This window comes from Melitaea cinxia, chromosome 14 (assembly GCF_905220565.1).
Source record: "Melitaea cinxia chromosome 14, ilMelCinx1.1, whole genome shotgun sequence".
In the NCBI taxonomy this organism is placed as follows: domain Eukaryota; kingdom Metazoa; phylum Arthropoda; class Insecta; order Lepidoptera; family Nymphalidae; genus Melitaea; species Melitaea cinxia.
Genome location: NC_059407.1, coordinates 7,488,712 through 7,513,528, shown reverse-complemented (window position 1 = coordinate 7,513,528; position 24,817 = coordinate 7,488,712). Strand labels below are relative to the sequence as shown.

The 24,817-nt window shown below is 35.4% G+C and overlaps 1 protein-coding gene and 1 long non-coding RNA gene across 2 annotated transcripts in view; both read right to left on the bottom strand.

The window, feature by feature from the left end:
• Positions 1-19,151, bottom strand: part of LOC123659569 — a 57,320-nt gene extending 38,169 nt beyond the window's left edge. The window contains exon 1 of the long non-coding RNA XR_006744035.1: positions 18,694-19,151. This is a non-coding gene — a long non-coding RNA (uncharacterized LOC123659569). The remainder of the gene's footprint in view (positions 1-18,693) is intronic.
• A 1,377-nt stretch (positions 19,152-20,528) lies between these two features.
• On the bottom strand, positions 20,529-24,113 carry LOC123659889. Its single transcript, XM_045595052.1, has 2 exons — positions 21,654-24,113; positions 20,529-21,149 (listed from the first exon to the last, which is right to left on the bottom strand). The coding sequence occupies exons 1-2, from the start codon at positions 24,111-24,113 to the stop codon at positions 20,529-20,531; spliced, it is 3,081 nt and encodes a 1,026-aa protein (XP_045451008.1).
• Between the last annotated feature and the right edge of the window lie 704 nt (positions 24,114-24,817).

Genomic DNA, 24,817 nt, shown 5'->3' with positions numbered 1-24,817 from the left:
TCGCCTACTATTTTTTTTTAAGGATTATTTAGTAGTAATTTTATTTTAGTGTTAGTGTAACTTTTTCTTATACGTTGCTTGACCTTAATATTTACTATTATTATAATATCGTGTAGTTAAACGATTTTCATGGTAACGTTAGCATTCTTGGCTACTAGCCGTAAGCAATGTTATCATCAGATCCGTTCGCGTCCGCTACTGTCGTCAATCGTTGTGGCGTCGTTCGATCTTGTAAATTCCTGTATGCTGTGATTCACGTTTTTGTCACAAAATTAACACTAGCGATAGACTAAGGACGTCTGCGGCCACATCTCAATAGTTTATAAATAACTACCCTCGTCAGCCCCGATTTAAACTGGCTCAATGTCATTACTTTATTTCTTAAAATATTCTGCTTGGCGTACGTAGGTATGTATGCTACTATTCGCGTTTGTAGTTGAAAGCATTAGGTATAACTGAAAATTTAATTTTATTACCGCAGCCACTAAAATCGTTGCTTAACAAACACTTACACAATTTAGGTGTTACAGACAGCCCCCTATGCAGAGCGTGCATGGAGGCAGAAGACGGTTTCACACATCCTACTGCAATGCGGTAGTGTGGCGAACTACAGGGCACTACAGCTCGGGACACCGAGGTCGCTCCAGGAAGTCGTCGGCAACGTGAAGGGTCTGCTAGGTTTCTTTAAGGAGCTGGGCTGGCACGAATAGTGTCCACAGCCAGTTACGCAAAATAGCTGGCCCGTTAATCATCATCATCATCATCATCATCATCACTAAAATCGTTATGCGTTCGGCGCAAGATTTTAGAATAGGTACGCCGTCCGAATATATATGAAGCAGTTGCTGCAGTGCCGAGTATGAAATCCGTTGCTGCTACTCGAACACGTTCAGCGTACTTCAAGCTCCTAACTCGGTCGTTTAAGACAATACCAGGAGGAAAGCTTTCATATTTTTAGATCGATAACCTCTTGTTTCTAAGCGAGCCGTTGACACATGAATGGGTGGAGCTCGGCGTCGGTTTCCCTCATGAATTCCATTATCGGCTTTTCACTAAGCTATTGTGTTGGGATAATATCTTATACGCAGATTTCGGAAGATATTAAATGTACAGACTGTCGTTCGTATATTTGAAAATAAGATAAAACATTATACATAAATTCACTTTGTAACAAGCTCGAGTCAAATAAACTGGAATACGATAAAATGTTTAAAATTAAAATTAAGTGACGCAAACAGGGTGTTGACATTTACATAGCTGGGAGAGATTTAAGTGAAGGGCACGATTTATTTTTGTAAAATGAAATTAGTGTGAAAATTTAACTATGCCGAGGTAACTACACTCAAGTGAGTGTGGAGTAAGCGGTTAGCTACAAATGGAATGTTAATGGTCGGAGTAATGAAATATATGTGTCCTTCAAGAGTAAATAGTGTTTCGAATTTTTCTTACACTTACTAAATGTGAACATGGTACGTTTGGATATCCTTTTGTGGTAAATATGAAACTAGCAGCGTCTCGCGGCTTCACCCACGTAATTTCCGATCATGTGGAAATGTCGGGATACAAGTAAACTGAGTGTAATTCTGGGTCTCTAGATGTTTAAGTACCAAGTTTCATTACAATCAGTTCAGTAGCATTTATGTGAAAGAGTACCAAACATAAATACAGCTTCACAAAATTTTGCATTCACATCATTAGTAGCTGTTTAGTAGGATTGTTTGACTATTTTATTAGGTTACGTTAAAAGCGGTCGCGTTTGTTAATCGTATTGCGTGAAAATTTAATCCTTCGCAATACTCGTAAATACCTTATTTAATAAACATTCATGAATGGAAGTACATACTAGTCTGGTCTCGTCGGCCGCATGAGTGTGGAGTGTGGACGTGACTGCTGGAGTATGCAGCTGAATGTTAATTGATTTTACGATTACCAACGGAAGTTACATTGAACCCTTTCGACTTTTCGTACAAACTACGCTTCATTACAAACTCGGTGTAAATTAAATAGTTTGCAATAAAAATTCTCTGACCTTAAGGCTGACGTTTAACCGTCGTGATTTTGGTTGTGTAATACTTAGTTGTATTTGCTCGCAAACGAAATAGACCAACTTCAATTACATCGACAAGTAATACAACGTAGGTCGACGAAAAAATAGTCAAGTAAATACGCGTTATCAAAGATTACTCAAAAAGTTGTTATCGGATCTCAATAAAATTTAAATGTGACCACAAGATAAACATCAGCTTTCGATTAAATTAAAAATCATCAAAATCGGTACACCCAGTAAAAAGTTATGCGGATTATACAACGTAGGTCGACGAAAAAATAGTCAAGTAAATACGCGTTATCAAAGATTACTCAAAAAGTTGTTATCAATTCTCAATGAAATTTAAATGTGACCACAAGATAAACATCAGCTTTCGATTAAATTAAAAATCATCAAAATCGGTACACCCAGTAAAAAGTTATGCGGTATAAATACAACGTCGGTCGACGAAAAAATAGTCAAGTAAAAAAGGCATTATTACATATAACTCGAAAAGTAGTTGTTAGATCTCAAATATTTGATTAAAAAAAAATTGTCGAAATCGGTCCACCCAGTCAAAAGTTCTGAAGTAACATACATAAAAAAGTCGAATTGAGAACCTCCTCCTTTTTTGGAAGTCGGTTAGAAAACATAGTAAAAAACTTAGTTGGTATTTTTGACTAGCCCGTTAGCGCAGTTTGTAGTGATCTTGCTTTCTGTTCCAGGGTTGTGGGTTCGATTTCCACCCTATATATTTTATTTGTATGTATGTTTATTAAAAAAAAAGTATATATACTAGCCGGCTGTTTCCTTTATATAACACAAGCATTAAGTTGCTTACTGTAGGAACAGACAACCGTGTGTGTATGTTGTAGTTATTTATTTTTGAAGATATAGTATATTGTGATTTTGATGATTTGACATGATTATCAATATTTCTACAACATGGAGGACGGACAAACTTTCAAGTCTTTAATACTTCGAATATTACTTTCTAAGTGATATATATATCAATTTTATAGTAAATTAAATTACCAAAGTATTTTATACAGTAATTAATTTATATAATTTTTCGTAAGTCCATGTGTCAATTGTGTCGTATATATGTAACCTGATTTCTTAATAGTACTTTTTATTGCACTTAAGACTTTTTAAAACTAAATATATCTGGACTAAAACGCCTACGCGACTCAACGCTGATAGCAGTTAACTTTTATTAATTACACGTCTCGGCCATATCAACGTGACTGACAGACTAACTAGTCAAGAAAGGCGACTAAATATAGACATCTGTTCATATTTCATCCTGTTCCTTAAATTGATCATCGTCTACATACGATCCCTCAAACTAATCCAACTCATAATGAGATAGGTACATATAATTATACTTAATGATATCATCGTAAGTATCGAATATTGTTTCTGTGAACTTGATTTTCATACATTTTGTTACCGATTTTTGTACAAATGTATTAGAAAAATATCTTAGAAAACTTCATGTATTATTACAAATATTGGATGCTAAAATAAACCATTTGAATACGAAGGTTTTTATAAAAAGAAAGATTGCCTGGATATATACAAGAGTAAAAGAATAATATTTCATTTGAAACTCCAGTCTTTGTTTGTATAAAAATATTACTTGAAGTAAATTCTACTTAGTATGATTGCTAACTGGCATTCCTGTAAAAAACATCTTATGTTAGAACTTAATATTTAATATTAATTTTTCATTAATGATTGTAAAACAACTATTTAGTGGAATTAACTAGTAGGTATAACATACTTATTATAAGGTTGTCGGTTCGTACTAAATACTTTATCCATTCACCTTTTAAGTTACTTCATTAATTTACCTGGTGATTCAGTTGAAGTTAACAGGTCGAGCCGCGACATTGATCAAGAAAATATTTATTTTTATACCCACATATTAAATCGATAATACTTAAATTCAGTATAGAATTCAGACTTTGAAGGTCAAATCGTAGACAGTCATAATATTATTATATTGTCAGTAGAAATTGCTTATGAGTTCCGCTCGAAGAATGTTAGTAGTAAGCTAGTAATTAGTAACTCTTCCCGAAGGCATACTTTATGATAAAATAAAAAAAGATTGATCATTTTCGTTGGTTGTTAACATAGGATAAAATTATTGTAGAATATTAAAAAGAAATAAACAGTTTAAATATAAAACTTAACAAAATATTAAAAAAATAAATTTCTATCAATTTCATATTTTGACAGTTCATAGATTCTAACAAAAAACGGTAAATTTGTAAATAAGAAGAGTTTAACTCTTCTCGTCACTAATCAAAAAATCTTTCTCAATCTCTATCTATGAATTTTACATTTGTTTTTTACTTCAAGACAACATTGACTGAGCTTTTAGTTGCCCGTGCGTTTTTTTTTATACATTATGCAATTTATACTTAGATGTAAGCGTGAGATACAATACAGTTACAACAAAACAGTTCGTTTAATAACTATTTATAACTATTCAGTAAAGTTTTCAAGGAGGATTAAAAATAAATAAATACGTATCTTAAAAAAACCTAATATGAATAATAAAACCACAACCTGACCGTGTGAATGAATATCTAATATTTATAAAGCATGCATCGTAATGAGTGTCCTGTTTGAAACTCTCATTTGAATACCCTTTGTTCTGATCTGCGCTGTTACATAAGCTTAACGAATAGTTACTTTTTTATCCAGATCTCAAAATATTACGCACAACATTTATTTGACAAAATATTTGTTTGACATTGTTTTTTTGGAAAGTGAAATCGTATAAAACAACGCTGAGCGGTAATGTTTGGCTGATAGATTTAATAGTAAAAACCACCAACATTTACTGTACCGCCGTGTTTGCATGAACAGCAAGCGTCAATTTAAATTGAGGCGATACGTGAATACGTTTTGATATTAGACTTTTAATATTTTAATTACGACGACGCATTGGCGCAGTCATTGGATATGTCACTGGCTGTTGCGCTGGCGGTCTCGTGTTCGATCTCCGCACACCGCCAACGCTTGTATTATGCCTTACACATATTTGTCGTAGTTTGGGCGTTTATGGTTGTGTTTTGTGTGTATTTAACTCCCGACATAGGTGAGAAATCCTACTGGGGCAGTTGAATGTGAGCCGTTTATATATTTAAAAAAAAGTTATAATTTGATTCACTTCGCAGAAAATTTAGCATCTTTATATTGCGGTAATCGTTTTTAAAGAGTGAAGTCTAGTCGCGTAACGAGGGTGACACAAACACTTTTTTTAAAAACATTTTACAGTATGGACAACTGTTAATATTTGACGAAGTTCAACTGAATTAATTACGATGGTAAAATTGACAAGAGCTCTCAAAAGTCATTGGCTACCATCGAATTTAATCTTAGGTGAAATTTCAATTTTCATGGAAATTCAATTTACTCGCTGATTGGTTGTCAAATAAATAGCAAGTGCTTTAGATGGTAGATCAAAGGCGTATTATTTAAAACACATACCTAATCATAATTTGAAATATAAAATAATAATATATATTGATAAAAGTGGCATCAGTCCTCCAGTAATATACCAGAAGACATTATGTTTGTTATTTTTAAACGAACTCCAAAAAAAGGTTTTCAATTCGATTGTATTTTTTTATGTATGGTAAAACCGGGAGAGATGCCGCAGTGGGATAGATGCCTCATGTTCTAAAAACCTAACATCCCGAACTCACAAATAAAAATTAATCCCATAAGTAGGAGTCGAAGACACCCCGTACCTCGGATATCCACAGATATTCGTGTGGCAAGGACGCGTTTGGATCGTGTGTGTAATTTTCTCCGTGGCGAAATTTAAAAACACGTCAAAGTTTTAAAGGTTAGTATTTAAGGTTGTATAATTTTATAAATAGTAATAAATTCAGTTATATTTTTTATCACGTCTATATACTGGGTCATTGAGTCTGCATATAGTTGTAAATAGATGCTATTTTGTTTATAATTTATTTAAAAAATACGTGGGCATCTATCCCAATCACAAAGGATAGTTGCCCTGATTTTTTGAGGTATAGGTGCCCTTAGACTTGACGCAGAGTGATGAAAGGTACAGAAAGGGCTCTGAAATTAACTTTTTATAAATAAAAAATTCATTATATATTTGTACGAATATTTTTTATTTTATGTTCCTAAATTCGTTATTTTTTTGGGGGTTGTATATTCTATTACAACCTCTCAGTGGCTCATGCAGCCATGTATGCTCCTAAACATCGAGAGTTTGCTAGTTCGATTCCCGCCCGGAAGGGGTGCTTGCATTTGTACAAATATTTCTTTCCAGTTTGTAAGTCTATTCTTTAGGGTCTCCCCACTGTGCCTCGTAGATTACGTTAAGCTGTCTGTCCCGGCTGTTTTCATATACATCTGATAGCGATCGTTACTATCTATCCCTTCATTCACCATATACAGAGTAAGTTTATATGTATAATTTTTTTTGTGTCTGTTATATATTTTATGTATTTTTTAGGATATTTATGTTTGGATGTTTTACTGATTCTAGCAGAACTATGCCACGAAAATATAAAAGAAAGGAAGAAATGCGAGCTCGAGTATGTTCTTGGACTATAGAAAACCTACAGTCAGCTTTCGATGAGAAAGTATGATTGTGCAATGTGCATGTTGACACTCGATATGAATATTTTAGACCAATAATTAAGAATTTATACTTTTGTTGAATAAATGCTTGTAAAATTTAATTAAATTTATATATATATATATATATATATATATATAAATATATATAGTATAATCTGTGTGATATAAAAATTATATTCTAATTATAACAATTAAAAGATATAAAAAAACACAAAAAATTTTTCATTGCTATGGTTGGCTAGGTTGAAAAAAAATTGTCATAATTCAACACAAAGGATTGAGCTAGCTACATTAATAAAAATTATTCGTATAAATATCATATTTTTAAAATTAGGTGGCTATTTCAAAAAGTGAGGCATCTATCCCGGTTTTACCCTATATGTTACCTGAACTTTTGACGGGGTGGACCGATTTCGATGATTTTTTTTTTAATTAAAAGGTGGTGCGTGTCATGTGATCCTATTTAATTTGAGATTTTACGAGTAGTTCTTAAGTTATATCGAATATTGCGTTTTTACTTGACTAGTTTTTCGTCAACCTACGTTTCATTAATACATATAACTTTTTACTGGGTGTACCGATTTGATGATTTTTGTTTTAATCGAAAGCCTATGCTTGTCATGTGGTCACATTTAAATTTGATTGATATCTGATAAGTACTTTTTTGATTAATATTTTAAAACGCGTATTTACTTAAACATTTTTTCGTCTACCTACGTTGTATTATTTGTCGATATAATTGAAGTAGTTTTTTTTTTCGTTTGCAAGCAAACACAAGTATATTCGAGCTGTATCAATATTCGTTAAGTATTCTGAATACATTTAATCTTGTTTGACAAGGCATTTTTTCCTGGAGTATTGTTTTTAGTAGTTATCGTAGTTTGATTATGTTTAAAATAAATTTATAAAAATTGAGCATTAATTTCACACATCTGTTTTTTACGAAAACAAGGTTCGTTAAAGCGACAATACATTTTAATTAATTTTTTTTTGCTCTATTAAGTTTAAAATTGAAGATGTCGTCAGTTAACAACACAGTGAAAAGAATTCCGTTTATTAAATGGGGATGAATACTACAGGGTTCATTTTTACATTCCAGAAATAGATAAAGAATGAGAATTGTAACCTTTGAAGTAAAATATCACCTTTTGGTAATATAAATTTAGAATATTTTCGTCGAAATATATTTCTGCTTGCCGAACTTTTGTTTTCTTACTCTTTTTATTTCACAATATAAAACGTTCTAGCGACTTCTGGACAAGAAAATATGTTTCAATTGCTCGATTCTTGCGTCTGTTCTAAAGCTTTAGTTAATACGCATTGTACAATATCAAAGAATATTTGAGTTAAAGTGATCATGAAATTGATTTGAAATACTTTTATTCCAATAAAATTTAATAAGTATTCGATAATCACACGATTTTACCACTAATTCGAAAAATAATTTCATTTCTATTATTAAGGAAGAAATGAATCCACGTACCATGACTAGGTACTCGTTTACTGAAAATTAACTCTTAAAATAATGAGATATAAGAAAAACTTTAATAACTTTTTTATTCATTATACCTAGTAAGAAGAAATCAGAAAATAAGAGTGTGCGACCATGAAGTAGTAGTAAAGAATGGAACTTTCTACCAACGTGTGTTCCCGGATATAGCCTGGGGATCTTTAACGAGTGAATAGATTATTTCTAAGTAAGCGTGGTGACTATGGGTAACACACATGAGTTCACACCATTTTTGGCGTGAACTTGTGGAGGCCTATGTCCAGCAGTGGACTGTGATAGGATGAAATGATGAAGCGTGCTCCATCTTAGACCGCATTTTCACTTATCATCAGGTGAAATAGAAGTCAAACGCAAGCCTGTTATTGTATAAAAAAAGTAATATCCCAAACCTGTTTTGATTTCATGTGTTTACAAATACTTTTTTAAAGTCCATAAATAAAATTTAAAATTCCGCATACCGCTGTCCTCGATACGTGACCAATTGAACTAATACTGTTAACTACTTTATTGTATTGCGGCAAATTTACAGTTGCCCGATAACTGTGTCATAGTGAATTAACTTTCTTTCTTTAAAATTATGTAAATTCGTATGACACAAAAGCTGTGGCATTGAAATTTTAATATTTCATGTAATGTTTAAAATGCGTTAAATGTTAATACTATGAAAACTGTAAGTATCAGAAACTTTTATAATATTATAATTTTAACTATTTATATTCTATGATCAATCGATTTGTTTTACGACATACTTGAATTTCTCGATATTCATAATTTAGTTTGGGAAACACATTCAATAACTTGGTTTCGAAACGACATTAATCATACTATAGTCCCCATTCTTTACGATTAAATCCCTATTGAATGTTATTGATATCATATTGTCTTAAGAGAAAATAAAAAGAAAAAATTAAAAACACGCTCTCTCGACTTATAGGCACATATAAATCAATAAGTAGTTTTCGTTTGATGTTTGGAAATAACACCTACTTTTTACTCTAAATATAGACACAAAACACGTAAAATGGGATATTAACATAACAAATTAGGATAAATATATAAATAGCTACACAGCATTGTTATTCCTCCAAAATTCACAAAAGTTGATAAACAAGCAAAATCTCGTTTTTGTGCTACAAAAAACAGAATTTTTTAAATTTAATTTGTCAGCTAGACGAGGCATAGTTATGGATCAAAGCATACAGTTATATACATCTATGTTTTTGTATCAAAACTATATATATGGATTTCACGTTAAATAATTTTTATCTAAAATTATTTCACTTACATTCGTGTGGTACTGTAGTAGAATAAAATATTAGAATGATGTACAAATTTTGCTTGTTGATTTTCTAGTCATTTTATTAAAACAAGCCGGCCTATGTGGACCCACCTAGACGTTAATAATTTTATTATTATTTATGTGATTCGTAGTAATGTTTGAATCGTCTTCAATCTTTAATTAAAAAGTAACTTAATTTGTAAGGAAATGTTTATAGTCTATACCTACCACTTTTTGAAGTAGTATTGTTTCGACGAATCTATAAGAATTCGTTATGTTCTATCAAAATCGGTAAGGTACGTCGTCAAAGTTAGGCGTGCATGCCAACGAGACAAAAAAGGCAGCTGCTCTTAAAAATATTATTACAGCGGAAAAATCATAACAGTAGGTACGTGTACAATACGTAACATTCATTTTTTTTTCATTAAATTTTCAATACACAGAATTGAGGACAATTACGAATATTTGGCGATATATATTTTTTCTGAACCATAGCTTCTGCGTCGGAAAAAGTGTTTCTCTGTCAAACCAAAATCTTAATAATTCAGTTGTAAACGAACTTAGAAGATTAGAGTCCAGGACTACTTCTAGAAACTATAAAAAATATGATTCTGTTGTGTGCGAAAAGAACTCACATTTATCTTATTGATCTGCAGGCAATAAGATTGCTAAGCTGGCTAAGGTCACTTGCACATAACTATGTATTTAACAATAGCTACTATAATCGCCAAGTTATTGGAAAATTGGCAAGACCTAAGAGTAATGCAAAATTAAATATGGCTACAGTAGATTTTGATCCTTCTCCTACATGGAGAAAGAGACCTATACCCAACAGTGGGGTGTCACAGGCTGAATGCGAGGCGAATGTGAAATTTTTATCCTTAACTAGCTGACCCGGCGAACTTCGTATCGCCTAACACAAACTTTATCGTATGGTATTAAAGTTCAAATTGACTTTTAAGTATTATCACAAATCTTTTGTATGGGAGTATAGAAAACTGTTGTTTTTAGACTTTTTCAGGAAATTTAAATATTTTTTTTTAGAATTTTTCTCTCCGTAAGAACCATCCTCGTACTTCAAGGAATATTTTAAAAAAAGAATTAGCGAAATCGGTCCAATCGTTCTCGAGTTTTGCGCTTAGCAACACATTCAGCGACTCATTTTTATATTATAGATTACATGCCTAATATCTAAGACATACTTTAAAACTCTTAATATAATTACCGTTACAAATTAATAACAAAAAATTACTAATTCTGCGTCATCGTTAAACGTGATCATTCATTAAGGACAACCACTAGACAGTGGCACAGTGACACAAAAAAAATAGCTACTTCATTTTAATTAGAGGATGGCCAGTTTTTCTGGAGAGCCTATTTTACTGACTTTTTTCCGCTTTTCCAGGTTACATTCGAGTTTTTTTCCGGCTTTAAGTTAATCTATCTAGTTTCGCTGACATTAGTTCTTGAACACTATTTTCCAAATTATTACTTTTTATTATTACATTTAATTGCATGTACGTCTTGTCGTTTGATGCGGATCTAGTACGGGTTTATGTGGTGATTGACCAACTCTCTAAATACAATCAGTTATAAATACAAAGTGCCATGGCAGCGACGACGTTACCTAAAACAAAAAGTATACTAAATATCTTTCTACCAGTCGATGTAACATTTGCCATTCCAGTCTCGTAATAAAGGTAAATTGGTAATAAAATCACTGAGGCAATTGCATTAATTTGAGCTTAACCTTATTTTTTTCTTTGCTACATTTAGTTCATTATAGTCCGATGCGGTGGTCAACGAACATGCATATTTGGTCGCTCGTATAGATTTCTCATAAATGTATTAAGTTTCATTTCTGTCTGTATTATTATTTAAGCTACTGATTAACTCAATCGCCCACACAAGTCTGCAGAGGTTAAAACGAAGATTAAATAATTGTTTAAAATCTAGAAGTTCCGCATTTACTAGAAATATATGTTCTTATTTGTTATGATCAAGAACATTTATGTCTTTTCTCTTAGATACTCGAATTTTGCTTTAATCGCCAAGTCTTTCTACGTGTACGCAAAAATATTTAAAACGAATGAACGTTGATTTAATCGTAGTATAATACATCTGAAACAAGTTGTCCAATGTTCTTATTATGGTAGATTTTATAAATCTGAGACTATTATAACACTCGAGGTGTTATAATAGTCTCAGATTATCATCAGTTAAATATAAGGAAACAAACATTTTTTCTTTCTAACATTAGTTATACAAAATGTTTATAGCATAATTAATCCGAGAGCCTTGATTATTTTAGTATATATTCATCACCACGCAAACCTTGCGGAAAGATCGAACCAGAAGTGTGAAGAACGTTTGGAGTGTTTGCATCATTTATAATATGAATAATAACAAATTCACGGTAAAGTGGATTAAGGCCACTGATAGATTAAATCTTTAAATAATAAATTAACAGTTATGTTTTGACGTAATAGTATATAAATACCAACAGCTTTCCTATTCTCTCATTATACATCTTCTTTTTAGTAAATTATCCGTAAATATAGCAACCAACAACATGAAATATATAAACTGAAAGTATAATTAATTTTAAGGTAGGTAGAGTTTGTTACCAGAAAGTTAAACAATATTGACTTCATCTGCTGGGAGTTTAGAATTATTGCCTGTTTATGTTAAACCCACAATCCACAAGATATCAGTATTTAGTTCAAGGTTCTGTTTGATTTAAGAGAATAGGTTTACTTTTAATATACATGTTATTCTAGTTCTCTGTCCTGCACAAATTCAATTATCTTCTAAAACAGGAAAACTAACACTTATATATACTTTGTATAGTAAATACAAACAAGTTTATGGTATTGACGGTCAAGGTAAAATAATAATTAAGATAAGGAATACTGGACGTAGATGAGTCACGGGCTCACTTTGGAATTTCCGACCACAAAGCAATCCTTTGGATCAGACACTTTTAGGATCATTTAACAATAAAGTGTGGTCAAAGATACGCTTTTTTTGTTCACTTTCGAATATACATTCAAGATTTCATATTCACATTCCTATAAAGTTATAAGTGGAAACAAAAGTGTTATTTTTGCTTGGCAAGTTTTTCTCGTCATTGGAAATGTGTTTATTTTTATGTGGAAGTTCCCAGAGTCGTGTCCACATAAATTCTGACATAATAAATGTTATTGCATTAATATAGAGGAAATTTTCAAAGAAACGACGTACAATTAATATAAAGATAACCAACAACAGATAACGCGTTTAACATAATACATACATTTTATGTTGTTAAATAGTCGGAAAACTCTCCTTTTAATCAATATAATAATTTTTCGAAATTGATTTGGTAGTATAGTCATCGTTATTATAAATACATGTTAAAAAATATATTCGAGAAGGCGAACACCAATATAATAAAAAAATAAAAAAATTAAAATATTGCAACTTGAAAACCATGAGCTCTACTATAACAGCTTTTGATCTTTTGAATGACCGTGTTGTTTATGAGTACTTGTTTTCGTTCTTTTGTTGTTGATTATTGCTTTTCAAAAATAAATTTGAATCGAAAGTCTAGTAACAAAAACGCATTACAAAAAGCAGCGATGAATGAAATGTAAACTTAATAAAATTTTATGAAGATTGATGTCTTAACAAAAACTATTTTATAAGTCATTCGAAACCTTTACATAACTCGGAACAGGATATTATTTAGTTAACGTTTCTTAAGTTTCCAGTCATTGTAGAAAGCAAGCATTGACTATAAAGACAATGGAATAGCGCTGAGGTTACAGCAACGACTGAATTGTATGAAAGTGTAGCGAGCGAATTAACTGTGCATCGTAAGAGCTATAATTGTACATCGCATAATCAATCGCTCGTTTGATCGCACTTTCCTTTCACACACTAACGATTCAATATTTTGTATCTATAATATTATAACAACGGTAGAGAACTTGCCTGTTTATCTGCACTAATCTTAAATTTTTATTTTAATGTTTACTTAAGAATTTACTACACAATAAATTTTCCAAATACTCCTAATGACTAAGAAGTGATTTTAAGCTGGAATTGTATGGGTGGATTAACCAAAAAATATCACTATCGTTTTTAAGTGTAATAATAATAAATAATCCTAATTAGTTACAAAAAACATCACTAGAATATTAAATGTTACTAATTAAATTAATGTTAATAATTAATGTTGTGTTACCATTATGCACAAATCAATTTCAATCGTTATTCAGTATGTTTATATTACTGTAACAGAATAACTGTCATACTGTTATTCTAGGCAAAGATTTTTTACACACATCTTTTATGAAGGTCAATCATTTTGGAGGTTAACCTTACTGTTAATGTTACTTTAATGCGGATTGACAAATATGAACGCTTCAGCCTGTAATATCCCACTACCGGGCATAGGCCTCGTTCCCCATGTAGGAGAAGGATCAGAGCTTAATCCACCACGCTGCTCCAATGCGGGTTGGCAATATGGCTATTAACAATATGGCAAATATGAACGAATTTCTGAAATGTGATTTTTTCCTAAATATATTATTCCCTTTAATCGCCGAACACGAGATTATTTGTTAAAACAGTTTATTTTAGCACTTGAATCTGCGGTAAAATCAGCGGTTTATACTACCCTACCGGGATTTGACACGTAAATAACGTCTGGTATTGATTTGATCTATTCACTATCCCTTTCGGCTTTATATTTAGTAAGCACAAATCTCTCGTATGAAAATCAAGACACACATACATATTGTATGTTGAAGCACGGTTAGTGTGTTTTAGGGTTAACATTCTTACTCTGAAATAGAGTATCTTGTCCTCTTTTTTTTCAAGTGATAAGCCACACTTTACTTTTTTGTCACGACGCCTGTGAGTTCTCTGAAATATTGTTACTTGAAAAATTAAATTGAAGCTTTATACGTCAAAGAATATCAGAATATTGGTTAGTGCTATTGATGTTTTCGTTAAAAGTAATCAATATGCCGGTATAAAAATACGAGTCATTATATAGTAAAAATCTAAAAGGTAAGTATATAGATATTTCTTAGGTAGTTTTGTAGTTAGATTGTTAGCGACAATAGCGTCTACATCGACACTCGACCGGATCTCAGCATACAATATAGCACTTATGTTATATAATTTAAAAGAGGATATTTCAAAAATATATTTTTTGTAATGTAATAATAATGGAATATTTCTTTCTAATTGGATAATTAACATTGGTGTTATCAAAAATAGGTATGGAATATGCCTTACGTCATAAAATGTTTTTGCGGGTAAGATTAGTTAGTAGTCAATAATAAAAGGTTATACATATATAAATCGATTCTAAGCCATTGAAGACTGATTTGCATTTGTGAAAAACTTGTCTGTGCAAATCACTGAATATAATCTATGATAGTAAAGATCGCTTCTTATTTATTTGGATCGTCACATTATTTATACTTATATGAATCAACAGTGAATACGTGCGGCCAGGTGGCAAAGCTGGTTTTTCCCCCTTTAAGATCAGGTGTGTTTAGCGAACACGCTTCCAGATTTCTTTCACAAAGCATTATAAAAAGGAACTTTGAAATGTACGAGAAATAAATCTCACAACATTCAATTCAGAATTCATGGAAAAAAAATTAAACAACAAAAACATACGAGGAAATCGTAGTATATGAATATTTATGGTATATAATATTATTACTAAAATTAAAACTTGGTGTAAAACGTTTATGGCTAAGTATACTATAGCCATATATACTTAAATATAAATAGAATAACTTAACCTGTACTAAATGGTAATATTTAATAATAATTTATGTTACTATACAACCATAGCCTTAACCTTTTACAATCCTACCTGCGTTTTACAGGTCACATTGTTTTTTGCTATTGTTCAAGTTACGTTCAAAACGGCTCCTTCTTAACTCGAATACGTACAACTTATAAATGTTTTAAAATTATATCTAACGTTAGATTAAATATTTAAATCGAATTAGCTCTTCTATAGCTGTATTTAGATCATTGTTGTAGTGTTAAACAAAATGTAAGTCACTCATTATTTGAATACTGCCGAGAACTTGTAATTTTTGAAATTGCCATTTAAATAATTTTATAATTTGCATAAAATTATAATTGTTATCAAAGATGCCTGCAAATCAAGAGATTGTTTTTCTTTCATTAACGAGACAACAAGATTTAAATATGTAATACAGTAAATTAAACTACACAGGTAATTAAGATAGATAATTATTATGATAACGGTTAGGTATCATGTACAATTGACTACTCTCTCAATTTACGTCAATAATACTTAGCCAAATAATGTAAACAATATGTATGTACTTTATTGATCGACTTCAAAAAAGGAGGAGGTTATTAATTCGACTGTTTTACTTTATATGTGTTACCTCAACACTTCTTACTAGTAGGGCCGATTTTTAATCAAAAGGTGTAGGAAGTGGTCTCATTTAAATTTAATCGAGATCTGAGAAGTACTTTTTGAGTTACCTCGAATAATGCGTATTTACTTGACTAATTTTTCGTCGACCTACGTTGTAACTTTAACATAACTTTTTAATAGGTGTACAGATTTCGATGATTCTTTTTTTAAATCTAAAGCTGTTGCTTCTCGTGTGGTCCCATTTAAATTCGATCGAGATTTGTCTAGATTTTTTTTGAACTATCTCTTATAATGTGCTTTTACTTGACTTTTTTTCGTCTACCTACGTTTTATTACTGGTTCATGTAATTTAATTAGTTTTTTTTCGTTCGAAAGCGAACACAATTTATTTATAGGTACCCAGTTTGATGACCTTATAGATTTTTATTTTTATACTTCTTTCTATTTCTATTTGAAACGTATTTTGTAAGCAGTTTTTTCTTCGATATTGCGTACGCATATAAGTTTCATTATATATATTAGAGATGCCACGAATATTCGGCAATTATTCGGTATTCGGCTATTCGGCCTCTTTTTTTCGCTATTCGGTATTCGGCCGAATACGGTTAACCATATTCGGCCGAATACCGAATAGCAATTTTTTTATTACTTACTAACTGTTTTTCCGCGACTTCGCATAAATTATAGCCCATGTCCTTTCTAAGGCTCTAGAGTATCTGTGTACCAAATTTCATTTAAATCGGTTCAGCAGTTTGGGCGTGAAATCATGATAAACAGATTTACTTCCTTATTTATGATAAAATACAGTAGGTAAGGATTACCAAATAAATTATGAAAAAACTCAAAATATTACTCACAAAGATATTTATTTAACCAAAAAAGAACTAACAAATTAATATTTAAAATCTGCCAGTGGTAAGAAACAAACACAACAAACAAACTGCCAGTTTATTGTCTTCACTATAAATTTTATAATAGATTTCTTATTAAATTGATTCATTTTGCTTTTTTTGAACAAACGATGATATTTCTTATGGTAATCAATCACGTTAAATGTTATATTTTAGTATAAATTACGTACGATGCACTAACGATCAACAAATAAAGCAAGTTGTGACACGACCGTGACTTAATCACAATCACAAATGAAAATATAAAACAAAACCGCCCGCGCCTACCAAACGTATTAGGTACTTCAGCGATGGAAGTTTAAACTCGTACGGTGACGAGTTGTGTCGTCGCCCGCGAAAAGTACTAAGTGTGGCCGAATATTCGGCTGCCGAATATTCGGCGCTTCGGCCAAGAGCCTCGCCGAACATTCGGTATTCGGTATTCGGTATCTCTAATATATATATATATATATATATATATATATATATATATATATATATATATATATATATATATATATATATATATAATAAATTGGTAGGAAAGTCAAAACTGTACATTGAATATTTTTTTAAAAGAATACTTGGGGTGTGATTACAATTGATACCGAAGCCAAAAATATAGTTTTTAGAATTTTTGTCTGTTTGTCTGTATGTATGTCCGGGATAAATTCTAAAGGTACTGCATGGATTTACTTCAAATTTGGCACGAATATTATTAAGAAGTCGGGTCAATATATAGGCTACATATTATCACGCTATCACCTACGGGAAACGAGCAGTGAACCTTTATTTCTTCAACGCATTCTGTAACGTGTAATCTAACGACGCATATTTGAATGTTGTTATTATGTTAATAACCATATAATCTAGCTTCACACTATAAATAAAGACATTCTGTAGTATATTTAGTATCAGCATTGCACCCGTGCGAAGCCGGGGCGGGTCGCTAGTATATATATAAACTAGTATATATATATATAAATCTTTCAAGTTAAATCCTGTTTGAAGTATCATTGAAGGGATAATCAATGTATAGATTACTCGCAAGTTTCCATTAGGCGGCATTCAGCTATTTGTCATAGGGGTTTGCAAGAATTGATAGGCCGATTAAAGGTGAATTAATTTTACTTGTTACTGCTTGGTTTCTAATTTCAACAGGGAGTAAAATATCGCTTTAGTTTATTTTTATTATCAAAATGAATATTAATACAGTGTACAGTGATTAATACAGTGTACAGTATATTTTATCAATCTACGTAAGTAGTTTTTATTTTTTTGGTATCGAAAAGTACTAAAAACTATACATATTAATTGTGATTGAATTTTTATAATAATGTAAATATTCTCGATTTTTGTCTGTATACAAGGTCATTGTGAAAGAGGTCACGTAGGGTTGACCTGGAAAAGAAAATTGAGGAAAAGATGGAAGTGGAGGGAAATGTCGCGCTTCACCTTGTAGTTAGGCAGTTCATAATATTATTTTTAATTATATTCTGTAAACGTGCTTATTTTATTTGTTGCTCTATAAGGATTAAATTGTTTCAATACTGGTTAAAAGAATAATTCGTAATTGTTTCGACTGTTTTAAAACTATTTTTCTACTACTCTGTTATAATGTTATATTACATATAAATAGCAGTTTTAGGATGTGATTTTTTTAAATTTATAGGTAGCGTAGTAAACGTTAGTTGAGCGGATGTGATCGATATATCTACGTAACAGTCTGTAAAAAGGTTACCCATTTTCATTTTTATAAAAACTTTGATTTTGCGAAAAAACTTAAAGTACAAATACACTTACCAACAGTCCTGTGAATTTTCATCAAAATATTACCTTTGTTTATTTTCGGAAAACATTTACAAAATATAATCGACTCGCAGTAAAACGAATCGTTGTTATTTGATTTAAATCCTTTTGTTTACTCACCGTAACGGGACGACAGTTTCCAGTGATGCCGGGTGGACCAATCAATATGCAACCGTGTTATAAACCGCACAGCAAGAGCTCTTCTCAGTTCGGAGTTGGGCATCCACTTAGTTATTGATTTGCATGCTATTAATAACGACAAAGATCACTGCACATTTACGGTTCAATAACAAAACACAAACTGTCTTATACGATTGGAACGATCAGTTTCACTTGTCAATAAGCCACCGAGTACTTATCAGTGTTGATAAGAACTCTTATTGTCGCATACACAGACGAGCACTATTTCATTAAATAATGCAGGCTTCGTATTACACTCATATATCGTACTGATTACGGTCGGATGGAATAAAACAATGGCGTGCACAGCCAAAACAATACAATAAAGCGAGGCGTGCACCGAACGTGCCGCCTCGCCCACGGACACCTCCGTACTGAGCGCTTGCGGGCGGGAGGGGGGAGACGAGCGGTGAGTGCGGCGGATCGAGTAAAGATTGCCGTTCGGGTGCATTCGCAAGCAACCCGTTGATTTTGGCCGTCCGAGCAAGGTAACCAGAACCACTACAGTTTTATTTTTAAGACGTATGTCAATGCACTGGATATACCTGAAACAGGCTTGATATCAAACCATGCAAAATAATTGCAACACAAGAATAAAATATAGGTGCATAATTACACAATACAAATAAGTTTGTTGTTGTTAAGTTACCTGTATACTCGACAACTTAAAGTTACTAAAAGACTAACTGAGAAAGAAGAAATTTTGATACCAACTTTTTAATGAGTAAAATTTTTTTATTTGATGTCTAGTTCTTATTATCGAATTACCCTAGTAATCGTATCTAATAGTCCTAATAGTAGTAAGAACAAAATCCCTGTTCATCTTGACGATGTCTCAAAATAGTGATAAGTTTTGTGGTTGAACTGAATGACGTTATCGCTTGTCTGGCCTCGCTGACGTCTTTCCTATCTGTAATGGCGACGGATGTTACGATTGGATTCTTTCTAAAAATGTTAAAATTTGCTAAAAAAAAGTAACCTTGAATTTTTCATTGTTAAGGAATGTTTATTTATGTTTTTATTACTTTTCTTTCAAGTCTTAGTTCCAAAGAAAAAATATTCGAAAGAAAGATATTCTATTTACTTAGCAAATTTTGTATAAACTACAATATTTTTGAACGAGTAGATATTATCTGAAAACTTGAAAACTTTAATAGTTGTTGTTACGTCCGACCTGGAGTATATTGAAAACGAGTGGAAGCGTGATCTCAGGTACGAACGGGACGAACAATTGTCTGCAGTACGCAGAGCTAACACTCAATGTCTTAAATAAAAATCCTACCTTAGTTTCACTGAATACTGTTCGGTGAAGCCTCGCCAGGTATAACTTAATTAACATCAAACTATAATTGGCCAATCATTACGTCTAATGCTAATCAATTATACTTAACTGAAGTGGCGGGCTGAAGCAGGAACCAGCAATCAAAATGGCCGTTGTTCGGCGTAGTTCCCTCACGTTTTCACAATAATTCAACAAGGAATACAAGGAATACAATTTGCTATTAACAATTAAATTACTTCAAACAACAAAGGATGGTTCGATCAACAAAAGGCGATAATTTTTCGCGAGAACAAACAAGTACAAACAAAAGCGTAACTTTTATACGGAGACCGGAAAAACGATGCAAATTTTTAAATTCAAAAGGTGACGAATGACAGCTCATAGATAAAAACCATTTCGTAAACTATACTAACTGTCATAGATAATATAATAGTTTAGTGTTGCTACATTTGGTTCATAACATCTACCCGCCTCGGCCAGGACTACCTGGCCGCTAATCAATTGGCAGTCGTGACAAGGTTGATACCGCTCTCTTCAGAACAGAACCGTCCACCCGAACCTCAGCAAAACGGGGCACTCCATCTGCTCCAAAGACGAGGTTAAGAATGCGCCCTCTGCGCCAACACAGTGGCGGTGAGTTAGCGTCCTTAACCAGAACGAGGTCACCAACATGCGGTGGATCAGTCTTGTCAGTCCACTTAACGCGCTGCTGGAGAATATGCAAATATTCCAAATTCCAACGTTTCCAAAAGCTCTGAGTGAGTTGTTGGATCAATTCAAACCGCGAGAGACGATTGAGTTTCACATCAACATAGGGGTATTCCGGCAGGGCGTTCAGCGGCCGTCCAATCAAAAAATGGCCCGGTGTGAGGGCTTCCAAATCGTTAGGGTCTGAAGAGATCGGGCACAACGGGCGTGAATTCAACATGGCTTCAATTTTGCAAAACACAGTTGCGAGCTCCTCAAATGTTAATACGGACTCGCCAATTACTCGTCGCAAATGTGTTTTGGCAACCTTTACAACACTTTCAAAAATTCCTCCCCAGTGGGGGCATGACGCGGGACTGAACTTCCAAGTTATTCTGCGACTAGCTAGTCTAGACGCAATCTCAGTCTCATTAGACGCCAAAAATTCATATATCTCTTTTAAATAGTTATTTGTGCCTTTGAAGTTGGTGCCGCAATCCGACCGAATCAAGGACGGTAGTCCTCGTCGTGACACGAATCTATCTAACGTCGCAACAAAGGCCTCTGTCGAGAGGGCTGAGACTAGTTCTAAGTGTACCGCCTTGGTGGACAGGCAAACAAAGACGCACAGGTAGGACTTGACCGTTTTACTGTTCCTGAGGGTCGAGGTCTTAACCGAAAAGGGACCTGCAAAGTCCGTCCCAACTCCAGCAAAGGGCCTTGTCTCTGTGACCCGATCCGACGGCAGGTCACCCATGATAGGCTGCATGGTAGAGGCCTTGAGTCTATAACAAGACATGCAGCGAAAGACCACACTACGGATCGTCCTTCGGGCCGATAAAATCCAAAATTCTCGTTGTAAAATGGCCAATAAGGCATTACAGCCGGCGTGGGAGTTCTTGATGTGACGATCAGTCACCAACAAACTCACTAAGTGGCCACTTTTGGGCAACAGGAGGGGATGACGAGCTCCATACGGGAGGTTTGCGTTCCTTAAACGCCCTCCGACTCGCAAAAGACCCGCACTGTCCAAAAAGGGGTTCAGTTTGCAAATGGCTCCAGACAGCTTACATTTGCCTTTTCTCAAAATATCAATCTCATTTTCAAAGTTCTCTTCTTGCACAGAACGAACCCAATGAAGAAGAGCATCCTGGAGCTCTTGTGGCGATAAGAACGCCTCCAAGCATTTGTTCTGTGGGTGTCTACAATTTCTGGTGAAGCGCTTGATCCAAGCGGTGACCCCCAGTAATTTGTCTAATGAGCTGTAGCGATTCATTAGGAAATCTGGGTCGAACGGATGGTCCCGCCGTTCAATCGCAAGGGTTCGCAACCCAGGCAATGTGACAGTATCCAAGGCCGGTGTTCGCGGCCAATTAGATTCTGACCTGGTCAACCACTCAGGTCCCCACCACAGGGAGTGCTCAACCAAAAAGGGGGCCATACATCCCCGTGATGCGCAATCAGCAGGGTTGACTTCGCCAGGCACATGCCTCCAGATTAACGGGGTTTCCGTTTTTTGGATCTGAGAGACCCGATTTGCAACAAACACCTCTAAGGTGTGGACTGACGTCTTCAGCCAACACAGAACAATTTGACTGTCAGTCCATGCATAGACCGTGGCAATGTTAACTGACGGGCATAACGTTGACATGACGTGATTCAAGAGGCGAGCAAGAAGGGCCGCCCCCGACAACTCTAACTTAGGAATTGTCAAGGCGGTTCGAAGAGGCGCAACCTTGCTCTTCGCCATGACCAATGACACCTTCACCTGACCATCCATGGTCACGGTGCGTGAATATACGGGTGCTGCGTACCCACGTTCCGAAGCGTCCGAAAACCCATGAAGGGACGCTGTATGCTTCCCTGGTGGAAGCATAGCACGGGGCAACGATATCATATTGATAGCAGGCAATGAGGAAGCAAACAGGAGCCAGTCCTTTAAAATAGCTTCGCGGAGTGGCTCGTCCCATCCAAGACCTGCAGTCCAAAGTCTCTGCAGGAAGCATTTGGCCCAGAATATGACTGGGCATATCCAACCATTGGGATCAAACGTTCTCGCGACAGTCGACAGAACCAGCCGTTTCGTCCAAGTGCGAGGCGAATCCAAATCGACGTTGAACGTGAAGATGTCCTGGACTGGTCTGTACTGTATTCCAAGGACTGTCATCATGGTAGGATTGTCACGGTTCTCAAATAGGTGAGGATCCTGCTGGTGGTCATCAGGTAGCCCATCCAAGAGCGCAGGTAAGTTGGAGATCCATTTACGCAATTCATATCCTGCGGAGGCTAGGATGCCAATCAATTCGTCACGCAAAAGGAGAGCCTCTCTCTCCGTGGACGCACCAGTGCATATGTCATCAACATATAGGTCCTCCTTCAAAATGGCGGCTGCGCGAGGAAACGACATACGCTCTCGATCTGCGAGCTCCCAAAGCGAACGTATGGCCAAAAAGGGGCTAGACCGCAGCCCGTATGTGTTCGTGTTGAGTTCGTAGACAAGTATGGGGTCTTGCGGGTTTTCCCGCCACAATATCAGCTGGTATCGACGATCATCAGGGTGGATTACCGTTTGCCTGAACATCATCTTGATGTCAGCTACGAAAACGAATTGGTGACGCCGAAACCGCGTGATGACGTCACAAAGGTCCTTAAGCAATTTGGGACCAGAATGAAGACACTGGTTCAAGGACACTCCCGATGTGGTCTGCGCAGAACCATCAAATACTGTGCGCAGCTTGCCACTTGACGGCTTTATCACAGCATGATGCGGGAGGAAAAAATGCTCCGTCGAGCGCCAGTCAAGTTTTGACACAGACATGTGTCCCAAATTCTCATACTCCCGCATGAAGTCAATGTACTTCTGTTTAAGTAGCGGGTCCCTGCTCATGCGGCGCTCCATTGCCAATAAACGCTTCTCTGCAGTAGGCCGCGAGTCGCCAAGGGGCGGTCGTACGGCAAGAAATGGCAATCTTGTCATGATCCGGCCAGAACGAAGATAACTGGTGTTGCTCTTGTAGAACCGTTCACACTCCTCGTGTTCCGGATCAGAGCGGGGTGCTTGTGGTGGCTCTTCCACTTCCCAAAATCTCTGCACGGCGTCAGAGAGGGCGGAGCCCACCATCAAAGCCGTTCCAGGTTCAGCAGGAGGGGGAGCCCTCAATACAGGCCCCATCAATGCGAACCCAAATATGGTCCGGAGGGCTACTAAGCCACCTGGCTGCAAAACACGATCCTTACCGAGTAATATTTTGCCCAGTACATCGGCGCCAAGCAACAAATCGACCGTGCCAGGTAGGTCGAATTTAGGGTCAGCCAAGTCCAAATCGGCGGTCAATTTTACCGCATCCGCAGACAACTGAACTTGCGGGTGACTGCCCAAGATGTTCTCCATCACAATGGCCGACGATCTCAGCGTCGGGCGTGGAGAATTTGAGGGCGAGAACTCAAACGAAACGTGGCCCTCAACCGTGGTTACAGGGGCGTTCCCGACACCTCTTATTACATCTGAATACTTTTTAATATTCAGGCCAGTCTGCCCCACCAACCAAGACGAGGCTATGCACCCCTGTGAGCCTGTGTCCAATATTGCTCGGACTACAACCGAGGCGCCCGTCCGTCCCCAGACCCGGACATAGGCCGTGGGCAAGAGGACGGTCTCAAAAGGGGGTGGTGCATAGCGGGGGCAGACGCCAACATCCTAATGTTGGCGTGGCGGCGATCTATCGCCGCTATCCCGGGACGGCACGTCAAAACGAGGGAGTGGTTTAAACTCGCCCTCCTCTCGATGGCGACTGCCACGAGCCATAGTCGGCGGTTCGTAGCGCCGGGAGCGTCCGTACTGAGGGTTGCGCGGCTCCAAACGGGGACGCTCCGCCAGAGGGGGGGACGGCAATCGTACCGGACGTGCGTCACGGTAATCGTGGTAAATGACTGGAGGTGACCGTGATTGGTCACGAGGGTGCGGTGAGGGCGAACGGGGCACAAAGGTGCAGGATTGAACCCGAGGCCCCCTTCCATACCCGCCCGTGGGGCTGCGCGCCGAATCATATCGGCGAACCACAGCAGCACAATCTGCGTGGCGGGGGGGAGGTGAGC